The sequence below is a fragment of the Varanus komodoensis genome, unplaced genomic scaffold (assembly GCF_004798865.1).
Source record: "Varanus komodoensis strain SLA01 unplaced genomic scaffold, ASM479886v1 scaffold26, whole genome shotgun sequence".
NCBI classification, from domain to species: domain Eukaryota; kingdom Metazoa; phylum Chordata; class Lepidosauria; order Squamata; family Varanidae; genus Varanus; species Varanus komodoensis.
The window spans coordinates 15,039,873-15,055,079 of NW_025335684.1; the positions used below are offsets into that span (position 1 = coordinate 15,039,873).

The following is a 15,207-nucleotide window of genomic DNA, read 5'->3' on the forward strand; positions in this document are numbered from 1 at the left end:
TGCGTAGATTCTGGGAAGGACAGGTGGTCGGATTAGAATGGTACCCGTGCTGCATTACAGATGCATTGCACTACATCTCCCAGCGTCCTCCAGCCAGCTCTGGGCAAGGCCGGAGTCGAGTACAGCCGCCACTTGACTTCCTTCGTACTCCGCCATTGTATGAAGAGACGGCTCCAGGAAGGGGGACGTGTTTCGCGCAGGCGCACCTGAAGGAGCCCTGCGAGGGCCAAGGGCTTACCAGTGACCAGTTGGGGGCACGAAGTACACGCAGGCGTGCACGCGGCTGTCAGGTATTTTCCGTTTGCGGTGGATCAGGATCTCCTCTCTCAGGTAGCGCTCATACTGGTCATTGATATACTCAATGATTGGGTCCCAGCTGTGGGAAATGGAGAGAGAAGGGTCATGCAGAGCGGCGATGCTTTGGGAGGCTCATACACGGAGACTCGCTCAACAATTGCTGTTGATGGCACGACTATGTATGTTGGTTTGTATGCAGGCATCCATTTTGCAGAGGTTTTAGGCAGCTTTCCTGCGATCGTGTTTCTGTCAGGGGGCACTGCATTTATCCCAAACACGGATGGTGCTTCCAGAAGGAGGGCTCCTAGCTAATTCTACTAATCCAAAAGAGTTTCCATCCTTTACTTTATAATATTTTTTTTTCCTAGTTGAAAAACCGGATGAAAAAAGTGGTGGGGAAAGACAGGAGGGCTACAAATGGAAGAGGACATCTTTGGATCCGGCCTTCTCTTTTGGTAGAATTCCAAGAATGAGGCAGGACAAGAGCCTAGTAAAAGCCTCATTTAGGACCATCTCTAGGGCTTGCGGTTGGGGGAGTACCGTGCCCACCACACCACCCCGCTCAGCCCATGAAGCCTGTGGTGGAACATGGCTGTGGGGCTCCTCCTGTGGGTCTGTGCCAGCGACACCAGCAACAACAGGCCAGCAGGACTCCTGAGAGGACGACATGCGGCCAGGTGACACGGCGGCATCGGGAGGGTGCGGTCCTGACCTGGGAAGAGGCCCACGGGTGCCCCATGCGTCCGCCCTCGGCTCACCGCCTCTGTGCCCTGAGCCGCCCGCCCAGACCCCTTTCCCTCCCAGGCATCCTGAGAGTACGAACATGCCTGGGACTTCAGAGCAGAGCGGGGATGGGGGGCGGGGGTGAGCAGAGCTCTGGTTTGGGGCACAGAGCCGTGATGCTCAGGCAGGGGCAAGCCACCCTTCACTTCTCTACCCCAAGTCCCCTTTGGGGCTTTGCACGCTTATCCTTTGCGTTCCTGCACCGTGTAACCTTCCAGGGCTGTCCACCCAACTGTGCTCAGCTGGGTTTGCCCTCCCTGGTAAGTATTTTGAAGACTGCAGCTCCGACTGTTTTTTCCACTTATTCATTTATTTATAAAATTTGTATGCCATTCAATTACTTGTGTCTCTGGACGGCTAACAACATAGGTAATTTGACAACCCACTCTGGCTGCAAGTTAATAAAATGCAACAATAAAATTTGATATTAAACTATATTAAAATATTGATTAAATAAAAAGGTCTTAATCTGGCGCCAAGTGGACCTCTCTGGGGAGCACATTCCATAGTTGGGGTGCCACCGCAGAGAAGGCCCTCCTCCAGGTACTCTGTCTCCTAACGTCTTTCACAGAGGGTTCCCGGAGGAGGGCTTCTGCTGCTGATCTCAGGGCGGGAGGGCAAATAGGGAAAAAGGTGTTCCTTTAGGTATCCTGGTCCCAAGCCATCCCACTTAGAGGCCAAGTGCTCTACAATCACTGCCAGTGAAGAGGAAGAGAACCCACCTCCTTAAAAAAGGGTGCCCATCACAAGTGAGGCCTTTCCCCGCCCCTGCTGCGAAGCATCCCACCAGGCCAAGGAGGAGCCCCTGCCCGCGACAGTCACCTCCTTTTGGAGCAGAGCCCACCCCTCCACACGCACGGATTGCATGTGGCTCGGATGTGGAGGGCATCTCAGCTCTTCTCTGGGGCTAGCGCTGGCTGCGATGGAACAGTACAAGTCAGACCAAATGCCCCCTGTCCCAGAGGGAGCAGAGGCAAGGTTCTCACATACCAGTTTTGGTTGTTGATCTGATCTCCGAATCCAGGTGTGTCCGTCACTGTCAGCTTCATCTTCACTCCCTTCTCTTCAACAACTTTCAGAAACAGAGGGCACACCGTTAGTTCAGGAGCTCCCCAGGCCAAGACCCTCCCTGATGAAATGGAATGGAGCTCATCAAACTGGAGCTGCTCTCTCCTCACTTGCAGAATGAAGACCAGCATTGCACTTGCCAGACATTCTGGACTACGACTCCTATTATCTGTCAATCATTGGCAGGGCAGGCTGGGGCTGATGGGCCTCAAGCACCCAGATGACACCCAGTTGCCTGGCCCTGCTTGAGACGTATGCACCAACTTATTTTTTAGATTGCTCTCCCTCCAATGCAAGGCAGCTTACCTCCTCCTCCTCTTCCTCCTCCAACTCTTCTCCATCTGGTTCCTGACTCCTAGCTGAGCAGATTGTAGGGACTCTGGCAAGATCTCTGTCTTCCAAGGGAGCAAGCAACCCAAGCAAGCCAGGAGGGGTTGGGTAGTGGAGGTCGGCAGCAGAGGTCCCTAACATTTTTAATTCTCCCCCCCCCCCCTCCCCTGTTTCCTTCCTTGTGACACACGTCTATTTACTGGCAGGACCTTCAGTGTTGTTGGCCTTCAGTGAAGACAGGAGAGCTGGTTGTTGCAATAGGCCCAACAAGGTGGAACCACCAATGCAGCAGAAAGAAGGGACTGAGAAGGCTCTGCAGTGGCGACAACCTGCGACATTTGTGCAAGCTTGTTTTCCTGCCTGAGGTCAACATGGCCTCCGTGTGCAGTGAGTGCAAGCTAGTGGCCCTGCTGGAAGAAAAGGTGAGAGTGCTGGAGCCGTGGGTGTCTACCCTCGAGGCAATAAAAGAAGATGAAGCGTTTTTAGGACGTCACAGCTAAGAGCAGTACAGAGGCAAGAAGTGCGACAGCAAGCGGAGGCAGCAGAGGGGAATCCCGAGAGAATGGAAGATGAGGAGGAAACTCCCAGGAAAGGGAGAAGAACTAGAAGAAGCTCCGCACCAGTGGAGACAGTGGAACTCTTGAATGGTTTCAGTTGCTTCAGGATGAGACTAGCGGGCAGCTTGCTGTGGAAGAAGTACAAGCCATCCTGTGCGGCACAAGGATCCTGTGCAGAACAGGTTATTGTTCTTGCAATGATAGCAAGAACAAGAAGAGAAGAGTGCTAGTTGTGGGAGACTCCCTGTTGCATGGGATGGAAATGCACGCATGTCGGGATGACCCACGGACACACCAGGTATGTGGTCTCCCTGTTGCAGATTGCAACTGAAAGACTGCCAGGGCTCATGCAGCCCACTGACGCGTTTCCCTCCCTCCTTATACACGTGGGAACAAATGGCACTGCCAAGCGGGGCTCTGAAGACATCACGTCGGACTCTGAAGTTCTAGGGAGGAAAGTCAAGAGCTTCAGAGCCCAGATAGTTTTGCCTTCAGTCCTTCCAGCTCTCGGAAGAGGAACAGGCAGGGAAAGAAAAAGTGGATGCCTGGGAACGAAGGCGGTGCTGATGGGGTGACGGATTTGGAATCTGGGACCACAGGCTGCACTTGCTGGAAGACGGACTGCTGGAAAGGGATCGGTCGCACCCCACAAAGACCGGAAAGAATGCGTTTGGTCTCAGCCTGAAAGAGTTGACAGGAGAGGAGAAGTGCGCCCGGGTGCAACAACAGACGAGGGCCTGTACACCACAACAGCGAGAGCAGCTCTAATGTCGGAAGGAAACAAGGGCATAAGGCACGCGCTCATCAGTGTCTGTACTGATGCCTGGAGCATGGAAAACAAGCAGCATGAACCTGGGCTTTTAATGCAGGAGGGGGAATACGACCTGGCAGATTGAACTGAAACTTGGGTGACTCCCATGACTGGAAATCCACAATTGAAGGATATAACCTGTTCGGGAAGAACGGAAGAAACAGAAAGGAGGAGAGCCACACAGTATGTGAGAGACACATATCTATGCACAGAAATGCAGGAGGATGAGCTTAGTAGCCTGACTGGGGGGAATCTCGATTAACATAAACGGAGCAAGGAATAAAAGGAGCACAGTGGCTGGGGTTTGTTACCGCCCAGTCAAGGAGAAGACAAGGCGGAACTTTTGAAAAGCAAATCGCCAGTGTTTCAAGGCGGCATGATGTCAATATTATGGGGGACGTCAACTCCCCCAATATGTGTTGGGAGAAGATTCTGCCAAATGCAGCCCCTCCAAGAGATCTGTAACATGTGTTGTTGGTCATTCCTCCAATAGGAAGTGAAGGACGGAACAGGAGGCAAGGCGATCCTTCACTTGATACTAACCAACATGGAAGACCTGGTGGATGCCGTGGGAACTCTGGGGGAAAGTGACCATGCCATACTTGAATTCTTGATCTACAGGAAGCAAAAGCCAAATGCAGCCAAACATGTACCATGGATTTAAAGAAAGCAAATTTTAATAAGCTCAGAACAATGATAGGTCCTATGGCGAGTGACTCTAACAAGAAAAGGAGGGGTGGGAATTAAACACAAGAAAGAAAGAAATTCTAAAGGCACAATTACAAACAATTCTGACAAGGAAAAGGGATAGAAGACAACAGAAGAGACCCACAAGGCTTCATAAAAAGCTTAGAGATGATCTGAAAGCAAAAAAGGACATGCATAGGAAGTGGAAGGAAGGCCAGGCCACAGAGAAAGAATGCAGGCAGGTAGCGTGGACTTGCATGGATGGTAACTAGGAATTAACGGAGGCTAGCGATGGATGCTAAAAGCAGCAAAAAGGTTGTCTGGACAGATATGTCCAAAGGAAGAGATAAAGGAAAGAAATGGGGGTTCAGCTACTCAGTGTGGATGGCAAAATGATAACAGATGACCAAGAAAGGGCAGAACTGCTCGATTCCTACTTTGGCTCAGCCTTCTCCCAAAAGAAGATCTACCAGCTTGCTGATAAAGGGGAAGTACAAACTGAGGGAGCAGGAAGGCAGCTCAAAATAGAGAGATCAAGGATCCATGGGCGGAATGACTTCATATCTCCAGGGCTCCCTGAACTCCATCCTAGAGTCAGAAAGGAGCCTGCGGAAGAATTCTCAGAACTGCTCTCTATTATCTTTGAGAAACCACAGAGGACAGGAAAAGTGCCAAATGACTGGAGAAGGGCTAATGTCCCCATCTTCAAGAAAGGAAAAAAGAAGGACCTGGGAACTACAGACCAGTCCGTCTGTCATCAACCCCTGGAAAAATTCTGGAGCAGATTGTAAAGCAGTCAGTCTGCAAACACTTTGAAGACAGTGCAGTGACTAGGGGAAGCCAACATGGATTTCTCAAGAACATCTGGTTTCACCTTTTGATCGGGTAACCTCCCTAACGGACTGTGGGATTGCTGTGGGCATAATCCGTCTTGACTCCAGCAAAGCTTTTGACAAAGTGCCCCATGATGTCTCAATTAGCAAACTAGCTAAAAGTGGGCTTGATGAAGCACCCCTGTCAGGTGGATCCACAGTTGGCTACAGAATCAAACTCAAAGAATGCTCGTCAGTGGCACTTTCTCAGACTGGGAAGAATGTAAATACTATTTCAGCCTACATTGATAGAAGCCTCCCTTCCAAATCCCGTGAAGCACCAGTTCCCCTTTACTCCGCACTGGTTAGGCCTCATATGGAGTACAGTGCCCAGTTCACGGCACCACAATCTAAGAAAGATGCAGACAAGCTGGAAAGGGTTCAGAGGAGCGGAGGGCACAAGGATGATCCAGGGACTGGAAACAAAGCCCTGTGAGGAGAGATGGAAAGAACTGGGCATGCTTAGCCTCAAGAAGAAAAGGTGGAGGGGAGATAAGATAGTGCTCTACAAGTCCTTGAAGGGCTGTCGTAAAGAGGAAGGACAGGACTGCTTCTCAATCATCCCAGAGTGCAGAACATGGAACAATGGGCTCAGCTCACAAGAAGCCAGATTTAGGAAGGGTTTCCTGACTGTTAGAATAGTACAACTGTGGAACCAGCTGCCTAGAGAGGTTGCGGACTCTCCCACGTTAGAGGCGTTTGAGATGCACGGAGCAGGGGTTGGACCCGATGGCCCTCTGGCCCCTTCCAAGGCTACTGTTCTACGATTCTGCGATCTGATCCTCACAACAACAACCCTAATCGGGGGGGCCGGGAGTCACCCAGGGAGCTCCAGGACTGAATGGGGACTAGAACCCAGATCTGCTGAGCCCCAGCCCTGCACCGCACTGGCTCTCGTGACTCACCCAGGGCATCCCTTAGTGCCACTGCCCACTTCCTCCCTGGTACATCTCTGCCTGGGTTTTAGTGCCGCCCACAGTTGCACAATGAGTGGCTGGTTGTGTTAGGCTCCAGGACCCAGAAGTGGCAACGGTGCACGGCCTCCAGGGTCCAGGGCCGGGTGCTAGGATGCCGTGCAGGATGCGGCTTGGCTAGCTCACCCACTGCAGCTGCTGAGCAGCAGAGAGCCTGTCCTACTTGATCATGACCAGAAGAAACACGTAAACAGGCAGGAAAGGGCAGAGCCAGAGTAATAAACACAGAAAGAACAAGGTGGTATAAACCAGGGGGTGCTGAACCTCAGGACCGGGGAGTCAATCTGACCCAGCTGGGATTCCCCAAAGGACCTGCCCCCTTCCCATGGCCTCAGCCTCCAGCTGCCTATTGTTTGGGGCATTTGGTCCCGCCCCCAGCCTTTGGCCCCATCACCTCCACAGTGCAGGCCAGCAAGAGCTCTTTGAAAGCTAATATGGCCCTGGGGGTGGAGGCGGTCTTGGAGATGCCAGTGGTCCCGTCTGCTAATAGGGCAGGTGGGCATGGGGGAGGGGCTGGGCCAGGGATCCTGTGTTATGTGAATGAGGGGTGTTGCGGTAGGGATATGTGAGGAATCTGTTTCAGGAGGGGATCTGTTGGATTCCCCAGGCTTGGTTCCCCGGACTGACATCGACAAGGTTTTTGAGGGGTGCCTGCCAGGAGCCAAGCCCCACTTGCTGTGCAGCAGGGTCCCTCTCGCGGGCTGAGCACAGCTGCCCAGGAAGGCTGGCTGCAAGGGCTCCCCAGAAAAAGTGCCCCCCATGGCCCCTCAACTGGGCTTGCTTCGGAAGCCCGTGCACGCTCAGGCGGATTCTGCTAGGGCTTGTCCCGACCCTCGCTGCAAGCATTTGCTTATTTTTGTATGTGAAGCACTGGAGAGCGTGGGTAAGAGCCAAACTTAAAAGGTTCAAGTCAGACATGACATCACTCACCCAATGAGCAACAACATGGATGGGGGTGATTTTTTTAAACGCAAAGACCCAGGGGGACCCTGGGCAAGACGGAAGGTACTCCTGTGCTCCGCCACTGCTTCCTCTGGGTTGGGGAAGGGCAATTCCTGCCACTTAGCTACAGCGAAGTGGGTGGAAGAGGCAGGCCTGCGAGGCCAAAGGCAGCTACAGCCCCTGGTGGAGAGGTCCCTGCGGGACTCCTGCCTGGCCAGCAGGGATCTCCATCCGCATGCAGGTCCAGGGAAGCAACACAGGACTGGACTGGGGCCGTGTGGGAAGGGTGGGAGCAAAGGCTGAGGGCCCCGCATTCTGGAAAGACTCCCCTGGCACTACCCAGCTATTTACTTTTTAAGAGAAGAGGTAATTGCTAAGCATGTGAATGAGTTCCTAGACAGTTCGGCCTGGAGAGTGTAGCGGTCGACTGTTTGCTCAGGCTGAGGCACACGAGGCCCAGGCGAGCCAGAGCTGCAGCCCACGGACCCCTGGCCAGGCCAGGGCAGGGCAGGGGGCCCTCTCAGAGGCCGAGCTGCCTTGGAGAGGAGCCATGGCGGTGCTCCCGGGCCAAGCAACAAAGCCTCGCCACGGGGCCCGTTTCCATGTGCTCCAGTCGTCGGGCCCTGCGCTTGTCAGGCTGGGTGGCCCAGCTGGCGGGAGGGTCGTCTGTCCCAGGAGACAAAGGGGACCCGGACCAGCCTCCTCGCTCAGCCCAGCCGGGCCACGAGCTTTTATAGGGAGGGCACGTGCGGCGTTGCCGGACTCTAACTGGCCTACTAGGATCCAGGATGCGATCCCATGCATGCTGAGACAGCCTGAATGCCCCGGGCCATGCCGGCAGCTACAGGTCTCCTTCTGCGGGCACCTGCTGCGACTTCCCTGCACAGCCGTTCATTTCTGGGAATCACAGGAAAGCTTCGCAAAGCGACCCTTTGTAGAGCCTCTGGGACGGTTTTCCAGCACGAGGCAAAATGCCCTCCCTTTGCCCACAGTCCAGCAGTGCTGCGGGTGGGACAAACGCCCCCGCGTGGCATCGCCCGGTCCGCTGCCACAGCCGGCACCCAGCCAGTGCGTGGATCTGTTCTGGGGCTGTCAGAAAAATGAGCGGGGAGGATCAGGGCACCAAATTTGCTCAGAAGAGGGGACGGCCGGAGAGGTCGGTCGGCGGGCCCTTACCGTGGGTGACAGAGAGCAGCTGCACCGTCTTGGGGATCCGCTCCTCGCAGCCAGGACACGAGGATTTCCGGCTGACCTTGGACTTGAAGAGCGTGTTGACCATGGTGGACTTGCCAAGGCCGCTCTGCCCTGGGGCAGGGAAGGAGAGAGAAGAGGGTCGGGTGAGACCACACCGGCCGAGGCCTGGGCAGCAGCGGGCGCGATGGACCCACAGCACGCGGAAGAGACCGCAGGCCAGCTCGGACGGGCGTGTGCCGCCCCTTGATTCCGCAGCGCTTGCATCTGCGTCCTCCAGCAATGGCAGCATCGAGGCGGCGCTGGGCGAGGGGGATGCTGCGTTTGTGGCAGTCTGGGGCTAGCTCCGTCTTGCACGTTCCTCCATGTATCTGTAAAACGTCTTCAGAATCCCCACCTGCACTGGAGCGCCGTTGGCTCCGGGCTTTTGAAGGTCCTGGAGGGAGACCCCGCCCAGGAGCTTCCTCAGTGCAGCTCTCCTTGTGGCTGCCCACTTGCTGGCTCAACAGGGCAAGCGCCACTGGGCGGGCTGGCGCCTGCTCCCACTCCTCCTCACCGCCACAGCTGGGCCAGCCTGGGGCAGCTTGACCAGGCAGGCTGCCGTGGGGAAGGGAGCAGCGTGTCCAGGTGGCCCTCGGCACGTGCCCGGCCTCGACGCCGGCCCCGAGTTTGGCCCTTGATATCTGAGCGAGACTGTGACCGTTTGGACGCAGGCCTGAGCCAGGCCAGCCAGGAATATGGAAGTGGGCCTCTCCCTTCTGGGACACCGGCAGCCCCACGGGGCCAGCAGCCGTGTTGGAGCCTCAGGTTGTTGCCAAAGCCACGGCTCCTTTCGCCCGACAGCTGCCGGGCAGCCCCTCCAGCAGCGACCGGACCAAACGCAAGGAGGCATTTTCAACCAGCCCCTGCCATCATGCCGCCTCCTGGGCTCTTTTCAGATCATTCTCCTGCAGGACGCGGCACCTCCGCTCTTGAAATGCAGCTTTCTCATTCTATCCCTTTACCCTCTTGCTGCTGTATTTATTTATATGTATTTATAGGCTGCCTATAACTGTCGAGGCGTTCCTGGGTGGCTTAAAATACATACAGGCACAGGTATGACAAAGCAAGCCTTGCAATGGTGACTGGACTCTCCCAGCAAGCAGAGCAGATGGTGAGTGAGTCTCCATCAGCCTGCCTGACGAAGCGTGCAGTGGAATCCAGAAGCTTCCAACCTGAGCTGGCCATTTTCCTTTCTAGCTAGATACGTTGCTGGCCCCTGTCTTGGCTCGGTCTGGCATGCCAAAGAAAGACCCCATCCGTTCTTTTCCACTAAACTGCCTTTTACCAAACAGGGGCAAAACAAAGCAATGTTGCTTGAAACGTGAAAGGACAACCCCGGGCACCTCTGCCTCTCGCGTGCTTCCCTCCAGCTCTCACCAGAGGAGCCTTATCTGGTCCGAGGGGCTTCCCTCTCCCTGGCACAGGCAGGACTGCTCTCCTCCCTCACCGCCTCCGCACAGACCCCTTTCAAGTTTAAAAACACGAAACTTCTCAACATGGACAAGGGAAAGAAAAAAAATCCCAGGGTTGATGGAAACCAGATGTGCAGCCCGCTGCTAGAAGATGGAGCGGCCACAGCTGGAACGGCTTGGCTAGCTTTCCAGGTCCTGGCCTGCGTTTGGCCCCATGCAGCCGGGGCACACGGGCAGTGCGGGAAGCGTGCCCCGGGCGAGCACCTGGCACTGTCGCTCCCCTGGTTGGGGACAAAGCAGGGGGTGAGCCACGGAAGGAGACCCCCGTTTTGGTGACAGCGCTTTCTGCCAACCTGACGCTCCCCGGATGTGTCAGATTACCCCCCCCCCCCCGAGGATCTCTGAGTCATCCGTGGGGGTGGAGCAGCTGTTGCATTTCCAGCGGAGGGGGCAGCAGAAATACTGCCCCCACCCCCAATATCCCGCTCCCCTTTCCTTCAATTCGCCAGTTGGAACTTCGCACTTTGGCAACAGACTTCTGCATCCAAGCCACTCCGGAACCCACCGGCCCCTTCAGAGACTGAAGGGGAACAGCAAGTTAGGAAAGACGGGAATGCTTTGAGAGCCACTGCTGCCCGAAGCTGCTCAGTTCAGGACCGAGAGAGGCCTCGTCCAGCACCCCCCCCCCCCCAGTGGCTTCCCCCCTTTGGTATCACGGCGGATGCCTCCTGGCTCCTGGCTGCGTCCTCCCCCACAGAGCGATGCCCCCGGGGGGCTGCTGGGAGGCAGAGAAGGAGCTGCTGCCGGGATTGCACGGCGTCTGCCAGCGCTTTTCTCACAGACCCGTCCCGCGAATGTTTGCACGCAGTTGCCTCGTGCGCATGCCTCCCACGGCGGGGCGGGGCTGGTGGTGGGGCCCGTGAGTAAGTATCATGCCCTTCCTGAGAGAAATTCCAGAGGGGCAGTGCTGTTTGTGAGCTGTTCCAGCTAACTGTCCTGCACAACTTGAAAGGCGTGTAGGTGCAGTGATGGTGGCATACGCGCCTGTGGACTAGAGTCACTTCGAACCACTCGCTCCACTCTCTAAAGATCAGCCCTTTCTGCTCCATTTCTTCTTGGGCTGGTCTGTATAAGCTCTACCACACGTCTTTAAGAACTCATCTCTGAGGTTATTTGCTTTCCTTATCCTTCCCCATCCCCCTTTCCTCTTGTGTGGCATCCCCTTCTCCTGCTGATTGTGAATAAACTACCTGGGAATCCATTTTGGCTGAAGAGTGTGGGAAAAAATGCTTCAGGCAAACCAGTGATCGAATGGCATGTTATTGTGAGCTGAGAGACTAAAAAACCCTACACACATATGGTTATAGAAAGTGAAGAAGTGCAGTGGGCAGCATTTCAGTGTAAAGCATGTGATATGCAAGACGACTGTGCAAGGAAGGAGGACTTGGTGACATCACGGCCACCTGACACTATTTCTTCCTCTTGCACCTGCCCATCTCTGCCTGCCAGCTGAGGACAACGCCTCACCGGCACCAGAAGCCTTGTGCCAGACTAAGCCTGCCAGTCCTCCAGGAGCCACAGAGCTCTTTTCCTCCAGGGGATCTGCTCTTGGAGAGGCTTGCCATGATTCCATTTTCCTTGGAGGCTCTTATTTTGTGGATTGGCTCTATTTCTGTGTCGCCCAACGGCCGAGGCTCTCCAGGCGGTCCGCAGCAACGAGGCTGCCCTGGGCCTCAGCGCCTGCCAGCCCGTAAGTGCACAAAGAGGGCCGCTGCTGGGTCAGGGCAAGGTCCAAACGGGCCAGCATTCCATCCACAGGGTGGCCCACAGGGCCAGCCACACGGGATGGGTGCAGCAGTCCCCTTCCCCAAGCTCCCCAGCAGATGCGGCAAGCCCCTCTGCTAGCAGAGCAGCACAGAGCCAGCCAGAGGGGCTAGTAGCCGCTGGCAGCCACCCCATACACGGAATGCCTGTGTGCATGTGGGGCTGGGTCGCGTGTGTGTGGGGCGGGGGTAAAAGGACAGTGTCCTTCGCCTGACACAGCAGCACGTCTCGGGCCAGTGCTGCGCCCTGCAGAGGGTGCTGGCAGCTGCGGGGAGGTTCCAGCGTGACAGCTGAGCTGGAAGAGGCCCATCTCCGTGCATCCTAAGCACCAGGCTGGAGAAGAGGATTCAAGATGAGCTGTTGACAGAGCAAGGGTCTTGGAAAAGACTGGGGGGGGGGGCTACTGCAGCTGCCCCTGCTTCCTCAGTGATTCCAGTGGGTCCTTCCTCCTCCTGCGTGAAAGGGTACCCTGGGGCCAGGCAGGTGCGAGGACGACCAGTCCACGTGTCCACCTGGCCAGTTGCCGCCAGGCTCTGGGCAGTGGCGCGGTGTGGCCAGGGCTCGCACTTCGTGGCTAGCAGCTGCTGATCCCCTCCTCTGCCAGCTTCCTCAGACTTCCCCGAACCTCCGAGCTCTACGGAACATCTCACAGCAAGCTGAAGGGGGTCGAGGAAATGAGTGCTCTGAGACATAAAACACTGCTCCCCGTTGTGCTGGGATGGATTCGGGAATGGCTCGGTCTTGGGTGAGCAACAAGGGCCCACCAGCTTCACAGAAAGCCCTGCTGCTGGTGGAGAGGAGAGTGGCTGAGTCTGGGGGGCTGCTCTGGGCCGGCGGAGCGCCCTGTACCTGGGGCCTCCCAGAAGCGCAGTGGGGAGGGGGGCTGCTGCGTCCCTGCACTGAGCTCGCCACAGCTGCTCTGGAGAGCTGCAGGCCAAAGGAGGAGAGCGAGAGGCACAGCAGAGCTAGGGAGGGGCTCAGGAGAGTGGCCAGCCCCCTCCGGTGGGGCATCCCTGTGGGGTGCTCCTCAGGTGCCCCCGGCTCGTCTGCGGGTGTGAGGCTTGCTGTGAGCTCTGTTTCAAAGAGATCCTCCGGGGTGGGCTGCAGGCCTGAGCACAAGCCATCTCTCTGCCCCCCGTGGGTGCTTGCGCTTCCCAAAGAACATGCAGGAAGTGGGAAGGGCCTCCCACCTGGAGCATCGCCACTGCTTGGCTGTCACAGGCCTTGCAAAATGCATGTGACCCACACTCCCCCTTGCTTGGCAGCCGTCAGCAGGCAAGTGGGGATGAAGCGCAACGAACAAATGCGGTATGGAAGCGTCCACCAAGCGGTGTTCCTAAGGAAGTGCCCGGTATGAACACGGCTGGAACATGGAGCGAGAAGCCGGTCAGCTTTCCCATTGTTGCAGCTGCAACATTTCCCATCAAGAAATGTGAATTCTGCAGCTTGCATAAATTCCAGGAAGCAAGAGATTTTGCCTGTCTACCTCCACCCATTCTGTTTGATGCATCCCGCTTCTGCTAGGGGTGGAGAGGATCATGGAAATATGCCGGAAGTCCTGCTCAGCCCCTTTCTGGCTTCTGAAATTTTAGCAGGCATCACCTAAATGCATTCAAATCAACTTTTGCAACCAGAAGGGTCTTAAGCATAGGGTTGTGCTTTTGAAGAGCGCGCCCTCGGAAGCTGAGCCACGGAAGCGTTTTTGCTCTTTGATGCACAGTCCTGGCCTGGCTGCACACACCAAAGGGCTGCTCATGGCAAACGTGCACCCTTTTCTCACTCTTCTGTGCGAGAGCCAAAGAGGTGATGTGCCTCTTTCCTGGCACAAAGACAAGGCATGGATCCACCCCATCAAACCCCTTCCTCTCCACCAGGGACTGCAGCTGCCTTTGGCCTCACAGGCCAGTCTCTTCCACCCACTTCGCTGTAGCTAATGTCCCCGGGAAAGAATACATCGCACGACGCCTCTTGCACACCTGTTCTCCTGGTTCCACCTGGGCTGGGAAAACCATGATGGGGATTTAGTTGACATCTTGCGTGCTCCTTCTGTGCTTGGCTATTAAAAATGTCTCCCCCTAATCCTCCCTCTCTCCTCCCAGAAGGATTTTTTGAGCCCCCAAATCAGTTCGTCCTTGCTTTCTGGCATCTCTGCACTGGCCTCTGGCTTTTGATCTGGGAATATTTATTGCCGAGTGCTTCTCCGGCTGCGGCTCCAGAGGAAAACCTGCACAGAGACATGTCTGCATCTGGGGCCAAGGAGAAAGGCTTTGAGGAAGGTTGATGGTGGGAAAGGGCACGAGGTTGCTGGGAGAGGGAGGGAGAAAAGGCACGCTAGATGCGGATTCCCGAGAGAGCGCCCTCCAGACTCCCAGCAACTGGTGGATCCTGCGAGGTAACAGCCACAGAGACACCACAAACATAATATATTGCCTTATACTTTACTTATATAATCTAGAGTTATTGGTCCATCTATCTCACTGACCCAGCTCCCCTGGGTTGCAGCACCTTGTATGAATGGAAACATGGGGTCAGAAAGCCCCTGCAGGCAGACCATCTTGGCCAGCACAGAGAGAACTTTCCCCAGGATTACTAAGTCCCCAAGCAAATCACTACACCTTCTTCTGTCTTAATACCCAGTCTTGAAAGTAGGGTGGCCCTGTATCCTACTTCAGAAGTGCAGTCCTCCAGTAGGAGCGGGGTCTTGCTACCCAAGGCAGGGACACAAGGCAGGCTGAGTGCCCATGCAGTGCCGGTTCCAGCACCCGTTTACAGTATCTCCACACCCAGCATCCTCTGTTTGGAGGGTGTCCAAGTCCAGAGCCAATTTAAAGGTAAAGAACCCCAGGAAGGAAGAACAGAGGGGCCTTCAAGCTGCCCGTCAGCTGGAGTCCTTGGCCAGCAGATGCAGGGAGCCACAGAAGCACAGATGACGGCCCAGCCACTGTCCCTCCACTGCAGGGAGGTGCGTTGTCCTTCTGTTATCGTTATTTTGCATCCATATGTTTCGATCAGCATATGCACATTGCGTAATCTATGTATGGGTGTGCAAGCTGGGCTTTCTTCCTGAAGAAAGCCGACAGGAAGAAAATGGACGCGCTGGGGAAATGGAGCTGGGGGAGAGCTCTGTGAATACCCTGCACTGGCAGAAAGAAAACCAGAGAAGCACCAGTGACAAAGCTGATGAGGCGATCGTACTTAGGGCGTATCACGGGAAGGCACAACTTGGTGGTGCCAGGGAAAGCTGAGAGCAGGCAAAGACGAGAAAGAGCAGCTATGAGCTGGAGTGACTCCAATAGGGAAGCCACTGGGTTTGCAAGAGCTAAGCAGGGCTGCCATAGACGGGACATTCTGGAAGGCTCACATTCGTGGGGTTGTCATCAGTCAGAGACAACTTGATGACACATCACCCCCCCCCCC

General features: G+C 55.6%; 1 protein-coding gene across 1 annotated transcript in view; it reads right to left on the bottom strand.

The window, feature by feature from the left end:
• Positions 1-15,207, bottom strand: part of LOC123025215 (neuronal-specific septin-3-like) — a 54,810-nt gene that overhangs the window by 18,494 nt on the left and 21,109 nt on the right. Inside the window, exons 3-5 of the mRNA XM_044433756.1 lie at positions 8,498-8,626; positions 2,071-2,152; positions 239-376 (exon numbers count right to left, since the gene is read on the bottom strand). Of these exons, the coding sequence (XP_044289691.1) occupies positions 239-376; positions 2,071-2,152; positions 8,498-8,626 (349 nt within the window). The remainder of the gene's footprint in view (positions 1-238; positions 377-2,070; positions 2,153-8,497; positions 8,627-15,207) is intronic.